The sequence below is a fragment of the Ursus americanus genome, chromosome 6, assembly GCF_024610735.1.
Source record: "Ursus americanus isolate L20-20 chromosome 6, mUrsAme1.1.p, whole genome shotgun sequence".
Classification (NCBI taxonomy): Eukaryota; Metazoa; Chordata; class Mammalia; order Carnivora; family Ursidae; genus Ursus; species Ursus americanus.
The window spans coordinates 58,104,838-58,132,123 of record NC_142132.1 but is presented as its reverse complement, the minus strand read 5'-3'; the positions used below and the strand labels follow the sequence as shown (position 1 = coordinate 58,132,123).

Sequence of the window (27,286 nt, the reverse complement as noted above, 5' to 3'; positions counted from 1 at the left end):
TGCTATGCTGGCAAAGTTTGTTAATAAAAAGTATTAGGTGTCATTGTGAATTTCTAGAACAGAAATTTCAAGCAATCAGTGATAGCAAAGGGCTTGAGTCGGTGACCTTTCCCTTCCCTCAAGGTTCATTTCTCCACTTCTCCTCCAGCTCAGAGACTGTCTCATTTCATCTTCCTTGGGATCATAGATTACCACCGATCCCAACTTTTTCTGCAGCTTTCATGTCTCCTTTTTCTATTCTTTAATCTTTCAACATGATGTCCCTCAGAACAAAAACCCTCCCTCTACCTTATAATTCTATCTCTCTTCCTGTTCATGACCATGAATTCTAAAAATTTTTCAATGCTGCCTCATTGACCTTCTCAGTTTTTGTTTTTGGGCATCTTCTGATTCTCACCCTCTTCTTGGACAATAGTACACACTGTTACGGCTGCAACTATCACAAAATACAAATAACTAAATCTTTCCAGCCCTGTTTTCAGAAGATACATGTGGATTTGCCCAGTCCGTTATTTGTCTCATCATATCAAACTCAACACACATATTCTTCAACTATCTCATAACCCACTTTGCCTACTATAAAGCCTATTCCCCCCCACCTCTATTAACCATCTCAATGAGGAATGTTTTTTCTCTCTCTCATCTGTTAAATTTAGTCAGTCACTAATTTGGGATGATTCTACCCCTTAAATCTCAGCACACTTGGGACATTTCTTCCTCTTTGCTATGCCCAATCACTGCTGCTCTTTAGCAAACTGAGGTTTCTATTACTCAGCCATAAAAAAGAATGAGCGCTTGGCATTTGCAACAACATAGATAGACCTAAAGGGTATTACGCTAAGTGAAATAAGTCAGACAGAGAAAGACAAATACCATATGATTGCCCTTATATGTGGAATCGAAAAAACCAACCAACCAACCAAACAAACAAAAGTAGAAATTGTCCCATAAACACAGAGATCAAACTGAGGGCTGCCAGAGGGAAGGGAGGTGGGGGATGGGCAAAATGAGTGAAAGGGAGTGGGAGATACTAGCTTCCAGTGATGGAATAAAAGGGAAACAAAGGCAGAGCATAGGGAATATAGTGAATGGTATTGTAATAGCATTGTATGGTGACAGATGGGAGCTATACTTGTAGTGAGCACAGCATAACAAATAGAGTTGTCAAATCACCAGTTGTACATCTGAAAATAATATAACATTGTGTGCCAATTATACTTCAAAAAAACATACAAACAGATAATATACTTTAGTATCTATCTATTCCTATTTAATTCCTGAAAAACTGCTATGCATTTATTTTTATAAAGTTTATTAATCTGAAGAACAAATCTAAGTATCTATATCTTTGCTCAAAATAAATTTCAGGTAGATAAAAGCATCAAAATACAAATGTCACCAGATGCATCTAGAAATTATATTCTTAAGGGACATGTTAGAATGATATAATAAATGCTTCAGAGGTTTCTCTTTTGCATACTTTTATTAGAGTACATTTTGACTCTCATAACATCAGCAGGGAAACAATTCAAATGAGGATAGCCACTGACAACATTCTGTTAAATATCAGTATAAATTACATTTGTCAGTATTGTGTTCATAGTTAAATGCCTTGTGTACCATTTGGCTTGTGATCCTTTATCTTGTTTTTCTAAATGCCATCCTATCTCGAGTTATCATTGGCTTTCATTATATTTAACACCAAAATTTTATTTTAATTGTGTTCAGTTATGATTAGGTGGGAGTACCCAGCAGATACTGTGGATATCTTTGCTTTGGCAAAATTACAGTGAAGGAGTATTATAGGCTTCAGACACACCACTCAGAAGTAAGAAAGTCTAGTATTGTCCTCTTCTTGTGCAAAACACTTTAGCAGATATTCATTTTATTTCGGTTCCCATTCATCTCTTTCCTATTTGGGATATACAGCTTCTCTAATTAATTGAGATCTATTCTTCCTACCTTGTGAGGTGTTATTCAATTCAACTAATTTAGAGTATCTGCTTAATATAATGAATTACAGTGTAGAGTTGAGGAACAGAAAGAGATGTGTACTAAGAGGCTGAAATTTTTGATTTGTAAGAAGAGTACTCCTCCAACTTGTCATTCTCTTTATTCATGGGTAAAATGTTTAAGAATTGTGATAGCTAACAACATCCTGTCCTTTAGGAATATACTGCCTAATAGAGACAGACTTTGTACCAGAGTTCTACAGAACTTAAGCAATACGTCTTGAATGGCATATATGACCTACCGCAACATGTCAAGATACTTCTAAAGCCCAAAAGATGTTGGCTGATCGGGAAAGTGAGATCATATTAGAGTTCTGGATGTTAAAGCAGCTAGATAGGGGTAAAGCCAGAGTAGTAAATTGTATTTGATTATACACAATAAACATATGTTCGAGGACGCAAGACAGGGAAGAAGGATGGAAAAAAAAAAAGAAAGAAAAGAAAAAGGAAAAAGAAAGTCCAAGTAGATAGAATTAGAAGCCTCAATTAATGTAATTTCATTTCATTCTCTCGGCATATGAACTCTGAAATGTTAGAGAATGAAACTAAATTCATTTAACATTATATATAGATATAGATATCATAAGTCCATGTTGGGTGGAATTGAAAATTGATTGATGTTTGATCTTCTGACACTCTAGTAGTAAATAGACTAGAAAGAATCATAAAAATTGGTAAAAATTTTTTTTGAACTAATTAGGTTGTTCAAAATAGGAAACAGCCAATGTTCCAGCAGATACTTTCCATAATACACATCGACCCTGAAACTTGCCTTGCTTATATTATTCATTTGTATCCCACAATAAATTTTAGATATTATTTGCTGTCTAAATTCTTTTTGTTAATCTATCAAACAATATCAGAAGCACAGTCATAGATAATCTCCCCAGATGATCTTTATAATAAGAGTCAGTTTCATAATTCTCATTTTTGATTCTCCAGAACCCTATTTATTCAGAACAAAAGTAATTCATTTGAAACTACTCTTCTATATGAAGTGGAAAAAGCCAAAGAGGGTCATCTGTAAGTTTTCATTATTCAGTGACTGTTTCTTTAATCTTCTTTTAAGATGTAAAAGCTATATGGAAGCAAGACAATACTTTTACTTTCTTCCATGTGATTTGGATCAAGCTAAAAACAACAGTATAATGTAATAAAGCTACATTATCAAAGTACCTGTAGCAAGGTGAATCTGATGCCATTAAAAAAGGTCAATATAAGAAAAAAAAACTTCCAAGTGACACAATTTTTTGAACTTTGAAAACTGTGCATTGTAAAAGAAACAGAAGCACACTGACAGGAAGCATTAAATATTTAAAAAGTTATCAGTACACATAAATCTGCCTAATGCGTTATGGTTTCACTTACTCTATTATTATTTGCTGTCTCTCATAAAAGTAAATGCAATAAAATTCTAAAATACAGAAAACCATGGGTGGATTTGTGTTTCAATCATTTATTCATATATTTATTCATTATATTAGGATAGAGTTTGTCTTTAACTGGAAATACTAAATACTAAAAAGATTAATAAAATGCTTATAATGCTTAAAGTAGCAAGATACTAAGAATACACATATGTATATTCAAGAAGTGTTTAAAAATGTTTGTTAGTATCCTTGTTTCTTTTCCCCTATATCTAGAAATATCTAATAATACACTTTAAAGTTGATCATATTTCAAAAAACAGAGAATAAAAAGAGTACGTAATAAGAAGCAGCCCAATAAAGTTTCCCTCAAAGTATATAAGCAAGAAATAATGTGGAATAGTTGCAAAGTCAAAAACAAAAGTGCTTTTTTTTCCCCAAAGGGAAATAAATATATATTATGAAGGTGAATAATATAAAACCTACAATACTATATCTCAGTTTGAAACATTAAGTGAATTTTTCAATCCATTAACTAAAGAAATTGACAGATTTTTCAATTAAATTTGGGCGAAAGGTAATTAATAATGTAGCTGCTGCTCAGAAAATTTTAAGAGACATGGGAGAAATTTGAAAAATATGAGTAATGTATAGAATTGTTGAACAATTTTATTGTACACCTGAAACTGATATAATCCTGTATCTTAATTATACTTCAATTAAAAGATAAAAAATAAAATAAAATTTTAAAATAATTTAATATTAAGAAACAAAACAAAAAAGAGTACAAACTGTTGGTTGCCACAGGGAAGGGGGGGAGGGAGCTAAGAGGTACAAACTTCCAGTTATAAAATAAATAAGTCACAGGGATGAGAATTACAGCATAGGGAATATAGTCAATAGTACTGTAATAACCTTGTATGGTGACAGATGGCAACTATACTTAGAGTGCAAGGATTTTGTAATGTATATAATTGTTGAATCACTCTGTTGTACACCTGAAATGAATATAATATTGGATGTCAACCATACTTCAATTAAAAATGTTAAAAAAATAAAACAAAGAAAAAAAAAGGAAGGAAGCCAAGTGCTTAGAAACTGTAGCATTTGTCTCCATAAAGAATATATGCTTTCCACATTTTATATCTTCACTTAAGTATCCTATTATTATTATTTGTCTTAGAATTTTACATAGAATGCCAGAATATAATGTTAACACTAAAAACCTAACATAATAGAATTTTGGAAGATATTGATTTCTGAAGAGCAAAAATAAGAAATCTAAGGTATTAAGAAAATAAAATACTAACATTGAGTCTTAGAGCCCATGAAAGTAATTTGAGTATATTTGAAACTCAAAAAGTTGGTATTTTAAATAATTTTAATATATCTTTGAAGCTCAAAAATCTAAGGAATAATAAAGCACTAAATAATAATAATAATAATAATAATAATAATAATGCCCTAAGAAATAATTGAGCTTCCTTAGAATGAATCGCCCACTACTTGTGTATAAATTATGCCATAAGATTTTTAAATAATAATTTAGGAAAAAGCAATCCAATAACATACAAATCCAACTTTGTTTTACAATCAGCATTGGATGGCAGAGGGCAATTAGCACAGATTTTCATCATGTCCATTTGTAGAGAACTCACCTGGTTAGCAATCTGTCGAGCAAGGACATCCATCCTTGATCCTGATTCTGATATCATTTTAGCTGCATAGATCACGTCGGTTGTATGCTTTAGCGGTCCTTTGCCCCTTAAAGTAAAAGAATACATGTCAGTTGAAGTGGCTTATGCTAAGATACAAATGCACACGCATACGCAGACACACACACGAGATCTGCACCCCAGGGTACTGGCCATTCGCTTTACATACTTCAGTTTTGGAGAGGCACCAATTAGACACCAATATTAAATGAAAAATGAAAAACAAAAGAAGTCCCATTGTGTTGAGATTCAGGAAATATTTCCAAGAAGATGGAGTCCATTTGATCCTCATTTCCCGGTATTTTTAATAGTAGATATCTCAAAGCAAAGGTATTTTCCTAATTCTAAGAAGAAACATTATATATGTATATGTATGTATATATGTATATGTATATTTACATACATATACATACATATATTTCCCTTTCTTTTTCATCACCAGGTCTACTTTTTAATCTTTCTCTTTCTAATTTTTTTTTTTTTAAGATTTTACTTATTTGAGAGAGAGAGAAAAAAAAGCACAAGTAGGGGTAGAGGCAGAGGGAGAGAGAAAGGGAGAAGCAGACTGTCCGCTGAGCAGGGAGCCTGACACAGGTCTCAATCCCAGGACCCTGAGATCATGACCTGACCTGAAGGCGGAAGCGAAAGCGACTGAGCCACCCAGGCACACCTGCAATCCTTTCTTCAACAGTCTTTCAGCTAATTGCATATTGTTTTTGCCACATTGTATCTTCTCCACAATTAATTGTAGTAACACTGAGTGTGAATCTGGAGTCACACTATCTTGGACTTGTTTCCAAAAACAGACCACTACTTCTCACTGTTTTGTATAAACTGAGCAAGATAAACAGCCACCCTGTGCCCCAGTTTCCTTGGTGGTAATAGGAGCACATACCACATGGGGTCATTCTAAGGATTACATGAGCTAATGCCTAAAAAGTGTTCAGAACATGGCTTTAAAGAAAATAAGTATTCAATAATACAAGTTGTTATTGTTGTGGTTGTTACTTTAAAATAATTTTGGTTCCAAATGCCATAGAATAAAAGTTGGGTTCATTTATGGGTTTTGCAAAGTAGGTAAGAAGAAAGAAGTGCACTTCATACACTTTTGGAGTGAGATCACATGAGGAGATATTTTTTCTATCTTCTCTTTTCCTCAAAAATAACTGATTGCCTGAAGGACTGGAACCTCCATACACCCCAAGCACTCCTTTCCCTATGTCCAATTACTTACCCTTTTCTGTCTGTCAACATGCTGACTGTTCTAATTTGGTTTCTGTTCCTTGTCACTAGCACAAAATGGGACCCGGAAGGAATCACTCACAAAAGTAAGTGTTGTGATGCTTCAAAGGGAGCAGAGAGAATGAGGGAGACACCAGGGAAGATTAAGCTGGTCAGTGTGAGAAAAGGAAGATTCTGAGAGGCCAAAGTACAGTGGAGTTAGAAGAGAAGGGAGTGAAACAGTCTCTGTCTCTTGGACGGGTCTTGAGAGTAGACGCCCTCATGTGAAATCTAAATAAGATTTATTGATAGAGGAAGATCTCTCTTCACTAAGGAGACCATCCCTGGGTAGTAAGGAAAGACAGCGAGGATTCATGCAAAGGTAAATGATGAGAGTATTCTATACTTAGAAACCTGAATACCAAAGCGCTTGTTTACTGTATGCCAAAATTGCCCTTTTGTTGCATTTTTCTCGTGATGCCTCTCAAATTCATTACAAGCAAATTTTCCTGAAAAAAATGGAACTGCGTGCTTAACACAATGAAAACCTGGCCTCAGTATATGCTTATCACCGTACTTCTCTTTGAATCTACTGACACAGGTTGCTTTGTAATTTTTTTAAAAAATTGGCATTAATTATGACAACGTTTGAGTCGCTCTTATCAAATTTACTTAATGCATCAGGCAGAAGTAGAAGTTATGGACATGGTTATGTTCAGGAAAGATAATGTGTTTCATTATTTCCATGCATCTCTAGAGAAAGTTAAACTTAAATAAAGCTGTCTACACTTGAAAGGCAATGTATCAATTTTCCAGGTCTTAAACAATGGCCTAAGGTTGTTTCTAGGGAGAGCAGGGAACACTCTTGTAGCTTAAACAATGGACAAAAAGTTACATCTAAGGAATGCAGCTAATGCACACTTCGCCTTCGAAATAATATATTTCCCCATATAAAAACCCTAGACTGATGAAAGGGAAATTACCTCTAGCTTTAAATTCATACGTTGCTATGAGACCAATATCTTAAACACATGTAGAACTTAAAAGTAATCCGTTATGACAGACCACAATTATTTTCTTCTTCATGTTCCTAATTAAATGTATTGCCTGGCAAGCTTCCTACTGAGTGCCAAACAAAATACACATTTTACAAATGATTCCATATCATGCCAAGCTTCCAGAGAGAGCTGCAATTACTGAAACTATGATAAATTTTTAACATTCCAGCCTGAAATGTGCTATGTAATGAAGGCTTTTTAAATTGGGAAACGCATTCAGAAGTTGTTTGCTGCCTTCATTTTCATAATGGGTTCTCAGGATCCCCTGTCAGCAAATTGTGTCTTAAATCATGGAGTTTGGATCCGACAGAGAAAGATACCCAGAGGAGGATGGGATAAACTTCAGAGATATTTTAAAGAAACTGGAGGCCAGAAACCTTTGATAAATAGTGGTTGCAATAATAATTTATTTCCTCCAAAAGGAGAGCAGATCTAGCTCCGGAGTAGGGAGTCTGCCAACTAATCATTAAACTATGGGTTAGAAGGTATAATGGCAAAGGTTGCATTAGCTGAGCAGTGTTGATCCCACGGAAAAGTTTTTTAGGCAAGTGAAAGGGAGACCTTTGAAACTTAATTTATTGGTGCGACATAAACCTTTCAGACATTTGTGATGCTGCCCCAACCTTGACACCCATTCCCAGCCTCACCCTACTTCTGGCATCCACCCCTCCCTTCTTTCACTTTTGATTAGCACAAACAATGAGATGATACAGCTGATCAGTAACAGCTCAATTAAGTAGAGATCTGGTTTAAGAAGAGAAAGTATCAGTTTTATAGACTTGTCTTTTCAGAGACAGAGAATATGTATGAAATGATTTGATGTTTTCTGCCACTGATTAAAAACAAAACAAAAAAACTTTGTTATATATTTTGTACTTTGTAGCCCCTAAATTTTTGACAACGTAATATTTTGCTCCTTTTCAAGACCAAAAACCATCCCTTTAATCCTCTTCTCCTTTGATATTTATATAGAATAAGTCCCATGATGTTGTGGTTCATTTAGTAGGTGAATACAATGATATTACATATTTTGTTCCATAATAGTAGCCAACACATTTAGCATTTTCTATATGCTAGAAATCATTCCATACACAAACTCATTTGATCATTATAATAACACTATGAATTTAGAATTATTATTATTATTATTATCTCACAGGTGAGGATCTTTTATTAAGTTACACAGGTAGTAATTATTAGAGATGGAATTTGACCTCAGGCAATCTGGCCACAGAATCTGCCTTTAATAACTATTTTATACCTCTTCCAATAAAACACAGTAAGATAAAATTAAAATATTAATTTTAATTGTTAACTAGACTTATTGTGATGATAATTTCACTATACAAATATGGAATCATTTTTGACACCTGAAACTAATATAATGTTATATGTCAATTATACCTCAATAACATATAATAAAATACATATAGGAAAAAATATTAAAAAGATCTCCTTAGACATTGATGCCAGTTGCCATGAATGCAATAGAGAGCAAAGACAAGGGTCAGATTTAGGTGCTAGGTGGTTAAGAGGTTCACCAACAGAGATTTCCTCATGCACGATAGCCTCAAGAAACACAACCTAAATCTACCTCCTCGTCCCAACCAAATAAAAATGTGCTACATTACATAGACATTTAAAGTACCTTATAGTCCTGGGGTTTCTTTCCTGAGATACTATTACTTTTCTCTATTACTCATCTCAGCACCCTTCCTCCTTCTCCCGCTTTCCTTGGATTCTTAACACCAAACTCAAACTCAGCCATTACATAAGCCGTGCTAGAGAGGAGATTGCATTTGGATGTTTATTTATATTACAAGACAAAGAACTTTCATCTAAGAATCTTAGCTTTAGACAGAGTTATTTTATTTAATTCTAACACTCAAATTTGATGTTACTATTGCAACTCTATTGAGTAGAGTGAAATGAACAGGAACTCAGTAAATACATTTTGTCTGCATCCCAGTTCTGCTACTTATTAGCTACGTAGCCTTGGGTAAATAACAGTTGGTCTGAACTTATTTTCTCTTCGTTAAAATGATTGTGATACTTGCCACATGGTAAGGATTCATGAAATTATGTCTTTTCCACAATATCTGGCACATATTAGACGCTCGGCAAATGTTACTTTTTTTTCTTTTCTTCATCCCTTTATGAATAATGGTATTTTATAAAAAATTTCTGCTTGCCTTTTTTATTTCACAATCAAACAATATGAACAGATTTGATTCGGTTAAGTTCTTTCTTATACCTGATGACAATATAACTCTGTATAACCTTGTTTATAATATCCTTTCATAAGGTTATAAAATATATACACTCATACACTGTGTGTTCATAGTCATTGTTGTTCAAGGTTGTTCTTTAATTCCTTATAAGGAGTTGATTTACATTTAGTGACATCTTTTTGGTAGTATAAACCTCCCAAGATAAGAGATTTAGCTCCACAAGAGTACAATCAGAACTCTCTTACTTGTAATTCTGAAATTAGATACAAAGAAAAAAAAGTAATTATCATGAAAGCAACCAAAAACGATGAGATAAAGAGAGGTACCAGACTCAAGCAAGGACACCCTGTTCTTCTACTATTCAAACACGAAATTTTAATTAGGCAACTCTCTCCCTCCGGATGTTCCTTTCTCTTGTAAAGTGTTATTCTCAAATTTTGAGGACTAAGTCCTTGGAAAATCAGCAAGTGAATAATCCGCTAACGATCATCCTGAGCAATTAGTATCCTAAGGAACCTTTGGGATTCAAGTCAGAAAAAGGTGTTGCCCCATGAAAGAAGGAAAAGATTGTCTGAGAACTGCAATCATATTTTTGTTTCATTTCTGCTCCTCTTGTTCCATATTCTTCAGAGTAGTCTAACTGCCATAACATCAAAATATCTTAGTGGCTTAACCCAATAAAATGTATTCCTATCCCCATCACAGTCAAGGTGGATTATGAGGTGGTGGGTGATACAACACACAGCCATGAAGAACCAGTCTTCCAGCTGCAAGATAACCTGTTTGCTAAGGCTTCACGGCACTATACTCTATCTGCTGCCTCCACACATCTGACATGAGAAATAAATCAGAATCTCATAGGAGATTTTGAGGATCAGGATAAGAATTGGAATACATCATTCAGACCCATATTCCAGAATCCAGAAATATAGACTCATGTAGCTGCAAAAAAAGGCTGGGATATATATTCTATTTGGGTACACGAACAAAAGAAAACAGGGTTTTACAGCATTTCCTCTGTACATATTCCTAGGGATGCTAAAAATCCCATATTTTGTTTTTAGCAACTAAATTCTGTGTTCCTGTGAAGGGTATTTTGGATGTCACCAAGTACTTGAGAAAAATTGGGAAAGAACCAAGGTTCTTCACCAATACAGCTGAAATTATGAGACATATACTCTGCCTTTGAAATGATCATATTGTAGATAGTCTATTATTAAAGTTAAAAATTATCTAAGTTTTACCGTGTGCACGGTGATGATAATCTTTCATATTCAATCTTGTATTTGTTTATGAAACAAGGATAGGGCTTATTTTAGAGATATTTTTGGGGATCAATGTGGGAAAACACTTTTAGCTATTATTGATATAATTATTGCTGTTGTAATTGGGGTGTGTGTGTGTGTGTGTGTGTGTGTGTGTATGGGGTGTGCATATAGGAAGTAGGACTACCATTCTTTAAACCTAAAAATTGGTTTTCTGGAAAAATATATATATATTTGGCTTAATATATATGTATATATGAGGCATAAACTTTTTTTAGTGTTTTTATTTTTTTAATTTTTTAAATTATGTTCAATTGGCCAACATAAATCTTTTCTGTGTTCTTTGGCCCTCAAATTCCCTAATTTACCCTCTACTTGCTAGCATTGTATCAAATCTTAAACAGACTAAAACATTTAGAGAAGGATTTCATGAACTAGCCTTAAGGACCCCAAACACTAAATACCTGGAAGAAGCAGAAGTAGAATTAAAATGAAGCATCTCCTTAGCAAAGTGTGTTTTTAACTTGTAGGCAAAGAAGATGCCAGCTAACCAGATGTTTTCATTTTTGTTTTTAGTAACACAGATAGATAACCTTCTCCCGTTCTTCCTAAGTGTGAAGACTTCACTACTTTTTGTATAATTTTATACCGAAAGCATACATAAATAATAGACGTTTTTGTGTGCTTACTATGTTCCAGAAACAATTAAAATGCTCAATTTTCTCATTCAATTCTCACACCCAATGTTGTGCATCACTCCACAAATTTAAGAGTAGCCATCATAACATGGATACTCCTGTAATTGTGCATACCATAAGTTATGCTGCCTTCATGTTCCTAGAATCTATTATCTTCTGTTCTGTTCTAGAATCTATTATCTTTGCCCTATAAATAAGGAAACAGAAGCTTAAAAGCTCAAAGTTCCTTAACTTTCTTCCAAGGTATATGAATATTGGTTGGTCTAAATTTAAAAGCAAGGAGTTTAAGTCATTACTACCTTCAAAAAAAAAAAAATCATTACTACCTTCAGAGCCAGTTAAAAAGAGATCATGCAGGTGGAAGTATCATCATAGGTTTTCTGTCAGTACTCATCTCGAAGCACTGAAATCTGATGGACAGCTCTGATTCAGTGGAATGTTTCATACATTGTAAGGAAGTACACAAGAACAAGAGATTTCTAGGCATTTTTCTGAGTGGGGTTCTATTAAAGTATCATATTCTGTCTATCTGACCAGTCCCAAAAGTTATGAAATAAATAACCTCTCCTTTGATTAAATTTCTTTTATTAGCAACTTGACATTTCTCTCTCTCTCTCTCTCTCTCTCATCCTATTTGGGACTGAAAGTAGATACATGTAAGAGAAAGAAAGAAAGAAAGAAAGAAAGAAAGAAAGAAAGAAAGAAAGAAAGAAAGAAAGAAAGAAAGAGAAAGAAAGAAAGAAAGAAAGAAAGAGAAAGAAAGAAAGAAAGAAAGAAAGAAAGAAGGAAAGAAAGAAAGAAAGAAAGAAAGAAAGAAAGAAAGAAAGAAAGAAAGAAAGAAAGAAAGAAAGTTTTGTTTTTCTCTCCCAACTGGACTTTTTTTTTTTTTAAGACTTTTATTTTTATTTATTTGACAGAGAGAGAGAGAGACAGCCAGTGAGAGAGGGAACACAAGCAGGGGGAGTGGGAGAGGAAGAAGCAGGCGCCCAGCAGAGGAGCCTGATGTGGGGCTCGATCCCATAATGCCGGGACCACGCCCTGAGCCGAAGGCAGACGCTTAACCACTGTGCCACCCAGGCGCCCCTCCCAACTGGACTTTTGACTTTCGATTCAGAGAGAGATGTAGTCTAGTGGTAGGAGTCCAGGATTAACCACCAGAACTTTTCTAGAACCAAAATGAAGCCATTAATGTTCATTTGAGAATTCTACAATTGGTGAAAATCATTGTGTATAGGTAGAAGCTTTTTCTAGTGACCTCAGTCCCATTTTTCACCAATCAAATAAACTGCTTTAAGATCTAAAGATCATAGACATCTGAGAAACATTGCTGCTCTCATCTACTCTTACAAAGGTGAGGACATTCTTGAGCCAACCTAAAGGGAAAACTAGAGTTGGTAGTTGCATGGATGCTGATTCTCATTGCCCCCTCTATCTCCACAACTGCAGTCACATCTTGTATCAGTTGGTTTGCTACTCCTTTCTCACACAGACTCCTTGTATTAGTTTCCTATTGCTACTGTAATAAATTATCCCAAATTGGTGTCTTAGGACATCAGAAATTTATTATTTTACAGTTCTGGAGGTCAGAAGTCCAAAATAAGTTAGTTTCATGAGGCTAATGTCAAGGTGTCCATTGGGCTGGTTTGTTCTGGAGGCTCTCAGGGAGAATCCATTCCCTTGCTTTTTTTAGTTTCTAGCTGAATGGCTTCTTCCTCTATCTTCTAAGCACATGATGATAATTGCAACTCTGTCATCACATTAGTGGCTTTTCCTTTCTGACTCCTGCTCCGTCTTGTAAAGACCTCTGATTACTTTGAACCCACCCAAATAATACAGGATGATTTTCCCACTTCAATTCCCTAATATAATCATATTTACAGTATCTTTTGTGGGGTGCCTGGGTGGCACAGTTGATTAAGTGTCCAAATCTTGGTCTTGATCTCAGGGTCATGAGATCAAGCCCCTCATCGGGCTCCCATGGAGTCTGCTTGAGTCCCTCTCTCTCTCTTCCTCTGCCCCTCCTCCCACACTTTTTCTCTCCCCCTCTCTCTAAAGTAAATAAATAAATCTTTAAAAAAAAGTCTCTTTTGCCGTAGAAGGTGACATTCACAGGTTCACAGGATTCATGGGATTAGGAGGTAGACATCTTGGAAAGCCATTATTGAGTTTACCACAGTCCTCATGAGTCACTGTCAAGTAGTCCAACTTGGCTCCTATGAGGAAGCTACTGGTTTTTCTGGATATAGATCAAATCAGCTGAACAAATGACAGTTCTCTGGTGGATGCTTCTTCAGCTTGCTAGTTTTTTGCTTTTTGGTTTTTTGGTTGTTGTTATTATTTTCACATGATCTGTATTATTCTAAGTCCCAGTAAGTGTCTGGCTCTTGGTTCTTCATGGTTTGCTAGCTGTATGTTCTTTTACTTACAATTCATATCAAAGAGTGAGGCCTGGGGAAATTTGGAAATATGGGAAAACAAGAGTTACCTGGAGAGATACTTTATGTGCTTGGTGCTGCTCTCCTCAGCCCCTCTCCCCATACACTCTACACATTAATTTTAGCATGCCTTTCTTTCCTCCCAGGGCTATACAGGAAACACAACCACTAAAAGCACATCAGACTCTAGCCTGGGGAGAGAGGAGGGAAGGCATCCTTTCTGGGGTAGGCGGGGAAGGTTTTTCATGTTGTCATTTTTTCTTTGGGACCTACAGGCTTTGAAAACTCTGGAACATGTTTTCATAAGACATTGAGAAACTATACCCACTGCATACTGAAAGGGGTCATTTGGGAAGAACATTACACTTAAAATCACTTAAGATACCTCTTGCAAACAATTAGTTATTGAAACTGAAATAAGGAATAAACTTCTTACTGGTGGCTCTCCGGACTCATAAGGGTAGTGAGCACTGACAAGGAAATCCATTTATATCTTTTCTTGTGCATGGGAAAGTAACCCCTACAGCATCCTCTCCCCCAAAAAAGACTTTAAGTCATTATTCATCAATACCCCCTCAGGACATAATGGGAAATCTGTACTCGGCACCAACATTTGAAAACAGGCCTTTCCTGGCCTTCCACACATTACTTCTCTGAGTGTGCACATTAATCAAAGCCAATGTACTGTAAATACAATCACACTCTCTGACTGTGGGAGTCCCTCTTTTTCCTGTTGGCATTGGCCTCAGCATTAATCATGTACATGATCTCTTACAGAGCGTGGGCATTTTTTCCAGCTTTCCCTTAAACCACTGTGATATACTGCTGCTCCTTTTCCTTTAATATCAGACCAATTTTATGGGCTTAGGAAATAATCACTTTCAATTTATGAAAATAATATAATATAGCTTTTACTATGTACCATTTGACCTCCTTAAAGCCTACATACCAACTCACTTCCTATTCTGATCACAGCCTTATGTTATCCTAAGGTCCAGCTGAAGAAACATATGGGGGTGAAAGGGTCACTAACTTAGTCAAGACCTACCACAGTTAATGGATTGGACACAAAGGTGGTTCAAGGGTCTGGCTTCCCACCAGCATCTGGCCTTCTTATTGCTTCCGAGATGAGGAAAACTGCCAGTCGTTCTTTGGCATGGCCTCCTTCCCTTCCCTAGTTCTAGTCGGATATAGCTACAGTTTATTAAATTTTAAGATATTACAAAGCTACCATTTTCAATTGGCTTATTCAGATCGAGTGTGACTTGATACACACTGTTTCATGCAGCTAGTTTTCATGTTAATGTGCCACCACTGCTGCTCTCCATTGATTTGCATGCCTTATTGAATTTACTTTATCGTGCAATGACCCAAAGCTGATTTCTTTAAAGGGTATGGTTTTAAAATATGAATGAAATAATCTGCTCTAGTTTCAGACTCACATTATTTTTTTACTTTCTCCCTCTGTCAGGCCTAATACCCAATTATTTATCCAATGCTATGCGAGAAAACATACTTAATGCCTCCTCGATTAACAGAAGTTAAATCAATATCGTTGTAAAACCGTGTGATGCAGCATCACGCCCAGCTGTGTGATCCACCCTCTTGTCTGTGTGTGCTGGCCTTTGCCCTAAAAATCTCTTGCCTTAGAATAAAATAGACTCATGCCATACTTAGTTATTTAGACCTGCTTTTATATTGGAGGGCTCAGTCTGGAGGGTCACATGTCGATATCAGACTGAACTATATTAAAAGGACCATAACCCAGTTTCGAATTGTGTGCTTAATGATTTATTTCTTATTAAACCAAAATTACAATAGAAAGGAATAGAAAAGAAAGTCAGGGCTTAGAATTCCTTTATTCTTCCTTCCTCCCCCCCTTTTTTTTTTAATGTTCTAGACTTTTTTTGTTCTTTGTTAGGCATGGGTGCTTTGGTGAGGCCTCAGCAGTGCCTTGGGTCAAGGTGTCAGTTTGCATGGGACCACAGATCTTCTCCGCCCTTCTCTATGGGGGGTCTATTTCATTCAAGGCCTGCCTGTTCTCTTGCTGAAAATAGGCCTCAAAGGTGTCCCGAAATTCTTTTGAAAACTCTAATGATGGCATGCAAGCATATTGAGCTTGACTGAGATAGCTGCCTCTCTCTCTTCTGCCTAGAGCTCCTCCCTAAACCCCCATGTTTTTTTATTTTTTGAAAATATTCCTGGAAATGTGAGATACTGGGTCTCCAATTACCAGGTGGTTTATTTGGGAAGAAAATAATAGGAAACCAGAACATCAACGGCCATATGATAAGATGGTACCTCTGAATAGAATCCAAATTTGTCACTCTCAAGAGGAAGCTCACAGAACTCATTTCTATGGCTACAGTCTGGGGCTGAATAACTTTTTTCCCCAATGGGAAAAAATAACATTTTCCCAGAGGCTAAAATCATTAAGATTGTGACTGTTCCATGGGATCAGTTTCAAGGAAGCTAATATGCTTATGCCTGGAGCTGCATTCTTAAGACATCCCCTCTTCACATTGAACTTTTGGTACTTTGAACAGCAAAACATTCATAGTTTTAGCCAAATAGGTTGCTTTGGGGCCTTTCTTCAGCCTGCTCTGTAAAGCACAGAATGAGACAACACATATTTTACCTTCATCCCCCCTCTCTCTATATATTTATTTATGTTACATGTGTGTTAATAAATTATACATATTATAAAAGATATATAGAAATAGAAATTATAAAGAGATCAATTAAGATGAAAAAACTATTTTAAATATCTTGATAATAATGTCATTAAAACAATCTCAAGACACAATATACCCTTATGGAGAAATCTAACATGAGTGTTAGAGAATGTAAATCCATTCTTTCAGCAGTCTTCATGATAATTAATTTTACTGGCCCAGTTCCTGTCAATTTTTGTTAGTTCATCATTGATTTTTAGCTTTGTAATGTGGCTAACCAATATCTTCTCCTAGGAATAAAGAGAATTGTCAACTCTGACATCTTGTTCTTTGTTTGGAAATATTTCCCTTTTAATTATCCTTAATCCATGTTTTTTTTTTCCCCTAAAAATTTAAAAACAGATCCAATTTAATGAAGGTTAGCTTAGTTAAAACTAGATAGTAAAATTCATAAATCCAGTTAACCAGGCACACTTTAACTGTGATATGTTGAAAGCTACTGAACAAGTGAAGGTACCATAATCAATCCTCCTTGGCTATAGAACTCTCTTGTCTGCAATATACAGTAAAGGAGAGTATCAGCATCAATCATATATAAAACACCGGTAAGAATACAATTCTTAACATTTCTGATAACAGACATAAATAAAATGCCAAATGTTTTCTTTCCACTCTCCAACAGAATAGCTATCAGCCCCACTTTAGAGATTACCATTGAAACACATAGCTCAAATGTTATCTTTTCCAGAAAGTCTTTCCAGTTGCCTAAAGCAGGAAATACATATTTAGTCTCCCTGAACATTTCTGCCATCTTACGTACCTCTCCTGAGGTCGTCATCCCTCCTGCCTTAGAGTTATGTATATGCATGTCTTAGCTCTTGAACTAAGGCTCTAAGCTTATTGGGGAACGGTCCATCGATAATTCATACTTATGTTTCCCAGAACATCTGGAGGCATGGAAAGCAGTAGGGAGACAAGCCATGAAGTTACATATAGTTCCTTCAAAAATAAATATTTCAAGAGATAAGTTAATCAATTCCCTTATCCCAGTTGCAAATAAAAGAATACAAAACCATGACGTTTATTTTGTATTCTTGCCTCTCTGAGGTATACCAAACAATAGATTACCAGAAGGCATGAAAGAGAAAAACTAAAATAAGAGTATATTTATTTCAAAATAAATGTCAAATTCACAATGGATAAGCACCTTTAAATAAGCATCTGAAAGGAAGCAATGAATGATTACCCTGAGACACTATTTTATTCTAAAATTTTTAAAGATGCACATATGTACTTTCAACATATACTCATGTATAACACATCTTCCTTCTCCTTTTCTAAATTAGTTCTAAACAGAAATTATAAGTGACCATAAGAACATGTTTTTACTATTCCTCACTTTATTGGATATAAGAGAAGGAAGCATTATGTAAGTTAAAGAACAACCAAAAACAGTTTATTCCTGTAAGCACAGATGCTATAGTAAAGACAACAGGAATTATTTTTAGGTGCTTTTTAGAGCAGCAAAGAACTAAAGGTGAAAGGCGAATTCAAATTGAAAACCAGAAAACATTACAAATAAGAAAAAAAGTCCGAGGAACAAAAGGACAACTTATTTTTAAACATAGCTGCTATTTCTAGAAACATGGCAAATACTTGAAGGGCTGGGAATTGTAGGTTCTGTTCCGTCTTCTGCGAGGTGAGCTTGGGCATCCTTTATAGTTTTGCACATACTCAGCTCCCGAGGATTACCAAAGTGAGATTAATGATTTCATTTTCTTTTCAAAGGTTATGTTCCCATCATGAAGCCATGCACATGATAACTAACCATGGGAAGGTGTGCCAGGCCAGACTGGTAGAATTGCAGAGGTTTCTTCTGGGCCAAGTTGAACAAAAGTAAAGGGCAGTCAAATCATTTGCACTGTAGCTTATACTAAGGATTCGGAAGACCATACCCCACCACTAGACAGGGGCCCCCTGCCACAGTCAGGCCCTTGGAATCACAGCTCTGCAGCAACTACGTGAGAAGAGATTCTTAGTAAGCATGCACATATATTCTTGCTGCAGTTTTTATTTTAACAGTGAACAAGTACATGATACATTGTCTCTGGCAATGGGACTTACCCATTTCCATGGAATGACACTTTTAATCTTGTGTTGGACTGAAACACATATCTCTACCTCATCTCTGACCTCACACAGCTTATTGCTTGGACTTGGATGAAGCCCCAGTTTAGGGATCTAAATTAGGGACCAGCCTACCTGGTCACCATGTGTCCCATTCTCAAATCCCCATCAGATATAATCATTTTCTTTCTTGGTTCTACTCCCTCTTTTTGTTTCCCTTTGGTCATACCCTCTGCACAATTTCACCTTGTATGTTTTATCTTCTTTTTCTCCCTCTCTTTCTGTTGTTTTCTCTTTTATTCTTTGTCTCTTCCCTTTTTCTTCTTCCCCCCATCCTGCTGCTAGTTAAAACTGGATATACTTGTTAGTCTTACTTGTGGATAAAACAGATTATAGACTCTTGGCTTCATAGATCTTTTAATATTACCCATAACAGTAAGTTTCAATTGTATGATATTTTACAAACTAAAAAACACTTTCCTACAAATTCCTGTTTTTGATATGTATTGATTTTGATATACTAACAAACCTGCAGTATAAGAAGTATAACAATGACAGATTATCAGTCCCAATTACAAAAGAAAATACTGATGTTTCATGTAAGCTAATGGCTCAATCAACTTTATACATTCAGGAACTGGCAGAGCAAGGGGTCAGTGAAACCTAGAACTTCTAATTCTTGCCCTATGTTTACACTATCCCAGGTTGCCAGTTTCTTTCCTTCTTTTTGGGTACCAAAACAAACACAGCCCATCTTTCTCCTGTCTTCAAACATGAAAGATTTCAGTTTTTAGGACTCTTTAGGAAAAGCTGCTTTACTTCCAAGAAGTATGCTTACTAACTCATTCATTGAACAGATAGCTATTGATTATTGGTTATGTGTGAGGTGCTTTGCTAGGCAATATGATAGATAGAAACATGAATAAGGCATGACCCCTGCTCTCGGTAACACAAAATGACTGGATGGAAATGTCACTCCCATGGAAAGACCATTTGGGCAAAGAATGTCTTCCCTACTATATCATAAGCTGTTAGATGCAAAAGTAGAAAAATAGTTCATTTAGTCATCTATTTACTCGTGAATTTATTTATTAAAAATAGCTCTTGTGAATTTTAACTATAGACCAGGGTTTTTCCTAGGCATTTCTATCCTTGAAGTTTGAAAACCATAGGGAGATACAGTATCCCTATATAGTAAAGTTGAAAGGCAAATAAACATGTAAAATAAACAATAAGACAGTTTCGGATGTTAATAATAGCAAGATGAAAGTGAAACCAAGTTATATGATAAAATACTTGGTTGGGACAGAGGATATTAGTTGAAGGAGAAAATAATTAATGTCTGTATCAAGTTTGGAATTGACAGGAAAAGCCATATAATAACAATAGTTGAATGTGAATAAGAAAAAAAATACAGGTCTTACATCTTAGAGTCCAGCTGGAGTTGTGAAAGTGATCCACAGAGTATTTCCAAAGGAACTAATTTCTTCCTTGAATAAGTACTATAAACCGTACATAGTGATATTAAAGGATAAAAGTAAGTAAAATGAGAGAAGTGAATGAAAAATAGCTAATCAGAGTGGACATGAATCATGATACTTTATAATCACAAATGCCTTGAACTATACAATTATAGAAACTGATAGTTGAACAGGAACTTGATGGTCAATTAGCCTAGGTTCTCTCAACTGTGGAAATAATTTCTCCAACCTCCATGACTAATAGTTCTCTAATTTCTGACAGCATATTTCCACACTGGGAGCTTATAACTCCATGAGATAGGTTTCTTTTTGTTAGACTGACAGCTTTAACTGCTAGCTATTTCTTTAAATTGAACGAAGATCTCCTGAATTCCTCACAGTGGTTCTAGCTCTGCCCTCAGGAGTAACACAGAAAGCATCTCCTGTGAGAATGAAGGATTAGGTTCAGGTATTTGGCATGTTTGTTAAGACACCATTGTATTTTCTGAAAAATACATTCTGGAAAAATGGGGAAGAAAAAGGACTTTTAAAAAATTACAATGAGCAAGCAAAGCGGAAGAAGAAGAAAACCTTTCTTTATATGAAAGTAGCAACTAATAAGCTTGCTTTATTAGACCTAAACAAGGGAGGAAGAAAAGAGATAAGGAGAAAACACCTGATGCTACAGGCAAGATTTAGTCACATGGGAAAGCTCATGTGACCCAGCATTATGGAAATTCCCCTGCTCTACAAAGAGAAGACAATATAAAAGTTTGAGCGAACAATCTGAGCCCTCTCAGGGAGTCTGGGCAACAAGCAGCAGTTAATAGAGGGAGAAATTCTGAAAGACTTACAGCCAAGTTTCTATGAGAGCTAAGGTGGCAGAATTGAGACTGCACAACACAGGCTGTGGAAGTCAGGGTAGCTTCATGGGAGGGAAGTGAAAGAGAAGAAGGGGGAAGGAGGGAGAGACACTACCATTTGTATTTCAATCTTCAGTTTGAACTAGATTTATCATAAGATGTATTTGAGCTTCAATGCAGAACTGGATGTTTTATCATCTAACCATGATTATGAATAAAAATAAGTTAGTTAATAAATGGAAATAGGTATAAATTTCAGGGTCCTAAGCAATTTTGAAATATCCACTATGGTTAATTCACCACCACCTGAAAATACACGTATAACTCAGTCTCTGTAAGACAAAGTCTTATCTCCTACAGACAACTTTCAGGCTGCCATTCTCGTGTAGCCCCCATAACATTGCCCCCTCAGCTGCTTATTTTAAGCACTATCCTTGGATTTTCCTACTACTCCATTATAACCAGTTTCTGTCAAAACTGCTGCTCTTACCAGTAGGAACTAGATGCCAATTTGCTGCCATTTTGAGGTTGGTGGAGTGAAGAAGCCACCACTCAGAAACAATTACTACTTCTTTAAAATGGGTTAGACTTCAAGTTCCTATAGAGATACATGAATGCTGTTAATACCTGCATATGATGTTGGGATTTCTTGAGACAAATACTTAATATCTGGCATAGTTAACCAGTACACACTCCCTTAAATTGATACTTGCCTAAATATCATGTCAGTGTGCATAAGAAATGTTCCATATTTGGAGTTGTACTGGGAAAAGTAAGCACATTTGTACAATAAAACACCTTCTCAGCTCAGCTCATACTTATTTTTGGTTTTACACATGCATTTTTTTTCTTTAATAACACACATTGATTATTTATTAAATTTATTCAAATAATAAATATTTCTTCACACACAATATTTATCTATATTGCTTTCATGGAATATGCTCCTAGGGGGAAACTATTTGAAACTAGTTTCAATAGTTTAGTACAGTATAGAAACCATTGTATTGCTTGGGCCAGTGTTCAACAAATAGATAAACCTTTGTCAAAAATTATATATCCATGAGTCACTTACATATGTGATTATCAATTAAATTACATGGTCTCAATGTTCACAAATTTAAAATAATTGATCCTAAATACACACACACACACACACACACACATATACATATACGTTATACATATATATGTAAATACAAACACACACACACACACACACCATATCATTAATGCACTTTTAACTGATAATTTCAAATATTTGGGCAATAGGCTTTGATTCCAGAGTAGATCTTTTAATCATTTAAAATAAAAAACACTTTTTTATTGAGCAAAGTTATTTTAGCAGTTGAGTTTTAGTAAAACAAATAGAGTAACGTAATGAAATTTAATTTAGGCATCACATTGTAGAGGAATATGACCAAAAGTTTTAAATTTACATTTTGGGTTAGCCATGCTTCTAGAACATCTGTTACGCTATTATGACAGGTGTTTATTAATATGGATGTCTAATCAAATCTCTTGGTTGCTAATAGCTTGGCAATTCAACATCCAAATATTGTCAAAATCCTTGATTATACGTTGAAAACTGTGGATAATTGATTCAAGGCTGTTTCCCTTGACTAGATTAAAAAATTAAAATCTGTTCTGTGTATTTTCCTTGAGAATCTCAATATTTTTCTGAGATTTCTAAAATGTTTTAGTAATGAGAACTCATAAAGGAATAAAGCCTTTTATAAGCCAAGATGTGTCTTGATTCAAATTTCTTTGGGCCCTTCATTTTTCAAAGACAAATGAAACTATTTTTAAGGCCCTGGGCTGGGAGTGAGTTCATAGAGGACGATCAGTAACTAAGTAATACAACTTATATAAATAAATACGCACACATACACACGCACACAACACACACAGAAGGCCTAAAGAAACCCTTTTGGGTACATACAAGCTCAGATTTTAGAATTAAATTTGCTTAAAATTATTTAATAAGTTCTGAGTAGTAGGAGACAACAAGAAGCAATTTGGTAGCCTTCAGCATTTTGGTTGGTTGAGTAACTTTTGATGGCATTTACATCTTAGACCCTGAGCTGGAATTTCTTTTTAAATATATGAGGGCATGACACACGTCTCAAGGAAATTTCTGTGGTAATAGTATTAAATGGAAATATTTGAAGGTCTGAAACGTAATAATTATAGATTCTGAAAGTTTAGAATATATTTCCTTCTGGCACAGTTTACTTCTATCATTTCTATGAAGATGTTTGCCTTTTTATCTATAATGGCTGAATGTGTGTTTTTGGTCCAGTATCAGCAGTGTCCAACAAAACTTTCTGCAATAATGGACATGTTCTCTATGCTATCCAATATGGTAACCTAGAAACATGTGGCCGTTGAACATTTGAAATATATCTTTTATAACTAAGACCCTGAATTTTAAATTATATTAGTTTCAATATATATAGCCACATTTGTCAAGGAGCTACTGTCTGGGATGGTGCAGGTCTAAATCATATGATATGACTTTAATTTAATAAAATTTGCTCACTGAAGTTTAGAATAATGATAAATTACATAGATACTTGTGTTAGACTTTCTTGATTTTTTTAATCTATCAAAAGGAAAACAATATCAGCATCTCATAAACTAGTCATCTTTCTAGACATTGTTTGCAGTGGTCGAATGAAGCCACAATAGCAATGAACATATTTCATTAGATTGTGAATATATTCACAATTTTTTCCACATAACCTAGATCAGGACAAGCTATGGCATAAAAGCCAAGTTCAGCCTACCACCAGTTTTTGTAAATACAACTTTTTTGAAACACAGCCATACCCATACATTTACATATTATCTATGAGTACTTGGGCCCTACAGTAGCAAACTTGAGTAGTTAAGACTGAGACCAGGTAGCCTGCAGAGCCCAAAATATTTACTGTCTGGCCCTTTCTGGAAAATGTTTGCCGGCCCCTGATGTAGATGAATTGTTGTGCAATAAATGTTAGTATAAAGGCTCTTTTATGGAGAGATACACTTTTCTTAGTTCATTCACCATATATAAGATATAATAGACAATATATATTATGCTAATATGTAATTCATTATACATAATATAACCTATACAGTGATATATAAATATATGCATGTATGTATTTATATAATTATTCAACAAATAAATCCCGATGTGTTTTCATCCAATTCTGTGGTAAATTTGATGCACAACAATTTATATCATCTGTATACTAATTTAGGTACAAGGGATGAGTTAATATGTCTCTGTCTGGAATCTTGGTGATCAGAGTGTTTGAGCTACAGTATTTGAGCTAGAGTGGAATATAAAGTATATTCCAAGCTTGTTTTAAAGACAATGGTCTAAGAAATTGTGAGATGTCTAAAGACACCCAAAGATAATAACCAGCTAATCAATATTCAGTTGCTGAAACACATCTATTGAAATACCCATTCAGTTAGGTCTATGTGCCATGCCGAATTCAGAACCATAGTACCTTAGGAGCTCCAGATACAGCCTGGGAAGGAAAGCCTGTGAGATGTCACTGTGGCTGTTCTATATGACATATGCTCTCATCTCAACCCAACAGGGAGGACAGACTTCAAGTTAGATTCCCATCTTGGTTTCTGTAGTGTGTATATTCCATGCCATCAGCTGATATTAGGACACAGAGGAGAATGGCATGTACAAAGGAACAATTACGGTCTATCATTTAATGACAGAAACAACAAATGACCTAACTATCCTAGAGGATACACCCCAACTGTTCAATTTAAGCACTTAGAATATAGGCTTTATTTTACTTATAGTAATTTTGAGTTGTTCTGAAGACTTACTCCAAAGTAGAAATAACCTCATTGGATTACATTACAACTGCTTAAAAAACAAGTCTAGGGGTGCCTGGGTAGCGCAGTCGTTAAAGCGTCTGCCTTCGGCTCAGGGCGTGATCCCGGCGTTCTGGGATCGAGCCCCACATCGGGCTCCTCCACTAGGAGCCTGCTTCTTCCTCTCCCACTCCCCCTGCTTGTGTTCCCTCTCTCGCTGGCTGTCTCTATCTCTGTCGAATAAATAAATAAAATCTTTAAAAAAAAAAAAAAAAAAAAAAAAAAGTCTAATTTCATTGGGATTTGTTTAAAGAATTTCATTCATAGTTAATAGAAATCCTTACATTAAAATTTACTTTCTGACCTCAGTAGAATATGTACTTATTTTTCTGTCTTTATATAAGAAATGTATCATAAGACAGATATGCTTTTTCTCAAAGATAATCTGAAATATTTGTTTGGTATAAGTTTCAAGGCAAAATATACCATCATTACTTTCATAAGAGACTTTCATTAAAACCACCTTATAGGCTTCTGAAAGGTGTCAAAGAAAACAGTTATAATTCCAATTAGTGTATAAAGACAGAAACAGGTATTTCAAACTCTGCATTGGAAGTGTCTTTCACCTTTACCAGAGTAACCCTCACTTACCAGATGCTTAAATAAAAATTAATGTCTCAGGTCTTTTTATCTCTCTTCTTTCAGTTTAACAGTATAAATATTGGGTTTATAATAATATATAAATATATAATTAAAGTGTTCAATACAATCTGAACTATATAGATGCCTAAACTACATTTTCATTTTTTAGCAATGTGTATGGATTTAGACCTTTGACTAGTTTGTGGAATGCAGAGATACTCAAAAAAGAACCAAACACTCATTTCAATTGCAATACATTGTACAACCAAGAATATTTATGACACACTTCTCACAATTTTCTGAACCACTGTTCTTTACGCCTTATTTGTCCTCTGAAATTGGTAAGGTGGGGCTAAAGATGACAAAAACAAAAACAAACTCGTCTCCATATTTTATTATTCCAAAGTTAACTGTGACCAGAGCAGCCAACTGAGAGGTTCCAAGTAAAACTCCGGATAGTAAGGACTATAAGTAGCAAGACTTAATTAAACATTACTTCTGGCATTTCTGTTGGAAGAGACAACTAAAGCTCTCCATGAGTTCTTCAAATTATCTACATCATCAACTGAAATATTATGGAATTTTATTTGAATCACAAGAAAGCAATCACTGCAGGTGGTGACATTGCTGTGAAAATGTGGCAAATTGACACCATGACAGTGAGGTGGTGAATTAGGCCTAATGCCTTCCAGTGGCCAAAGAAGCTCTGAACCTCTTGCGTGTGAATGGGCACATAAATAGGAGACAGTTTGGAGTATCCTAAATATTCATGGTGCCAAACAGAACAATTGTTACCTGATAAGATGCTATGCATCACATCTCTGGTGTGACAACTGAGAAAATGGGTTTTGTTTGTGGTGGCAACTCAGAATGACGTATTTATAAGTACAGGTTTACCTCGAAATATTGCAGGTTTGCTTTCAGACCATGACAACAGAGTGAATATGGCAATAAAGTGAGAAAAACTAATTTTGTCGTTTCCCAGTGCATATAAGTGTTACTCACTTTTACTAGCTTCAGACTTGTCTTCATCAGCCTCCTCACCTTTCTCAGCCTTCGTAGAATTGAAGATAGTTAGGATCTTGCTCTAGATTAGGTTTTGGTCTAAGGGAATGTGGTAGCTGGTTTGATCTTCTATCCAGACCACTAACTTTCTCTGCATTACCAAGAAAGCAATTTTGCTTTCTTATCAGTCATGTGTTCACTGGTGTAACACTTTTAATTTCCTTCATGAACTTGTCCTTGCATTCACTACTTGGCTAACTGTTCAGCACAAGAGGACATCTTTTGGCCTATCTCAGCCTTCAACATATCTTCCTCACTTAAGATTAATCATTTCTGGCTTTTGATTAAAAGTAAGAGATGTGTGACTCTTCCTTTCACTTACAAGTGTACATACTTAGAGGCTATTGTAGGGCTATTGGTTGGCCTAAGTTCAATACTGTTGTGTCTCAGGGAATAGGGAGGCCTAAGAAGAGGGAGAGAGATGGGAGAATGGCTGGCCAATGGAGCAGTCAGAACACACAATTATCCATTAAGTCCTCTGTCTTATATGGGCACAGTTCGCGCACCCCTAAACAATTACAACAGTAATATGAAATATCACTGCTCACAGATCACCATAACAAATATAATAATAATTTAAAAGTTTGAAATAATAAAGAAGATGTGATATACATACATGAA

The 27,286-nt window shown here is 35.3% G+C and overlaps 1 protein-coding gene across 5 annotated transcripts in view; it reads right to left on the bottom strand.

The window, feature by feature from the left end:
• CTNNA3 (catenin alpha 3) overlaps positions 1-27,286 on the bottom strand; it is a 1,641,479-nt gene that overhangs the window by 73,381 nt on the left and 1,540,812 nt on the right. For all 5 annotated transcript variants that reach the window (XM_045783571.2, XM_087863076.1, XM_087863075.1 and 2 more), the window contains one exon: positions 5,038-5,143. In XM_045783571.2, the coding sequence (XP_045639527.1) occupies positions 5,038-5,143 (106 nt within the window). The remainder of the gene's footprint in view (positions 1-5,037; positions 5,144-27,286) is intronic.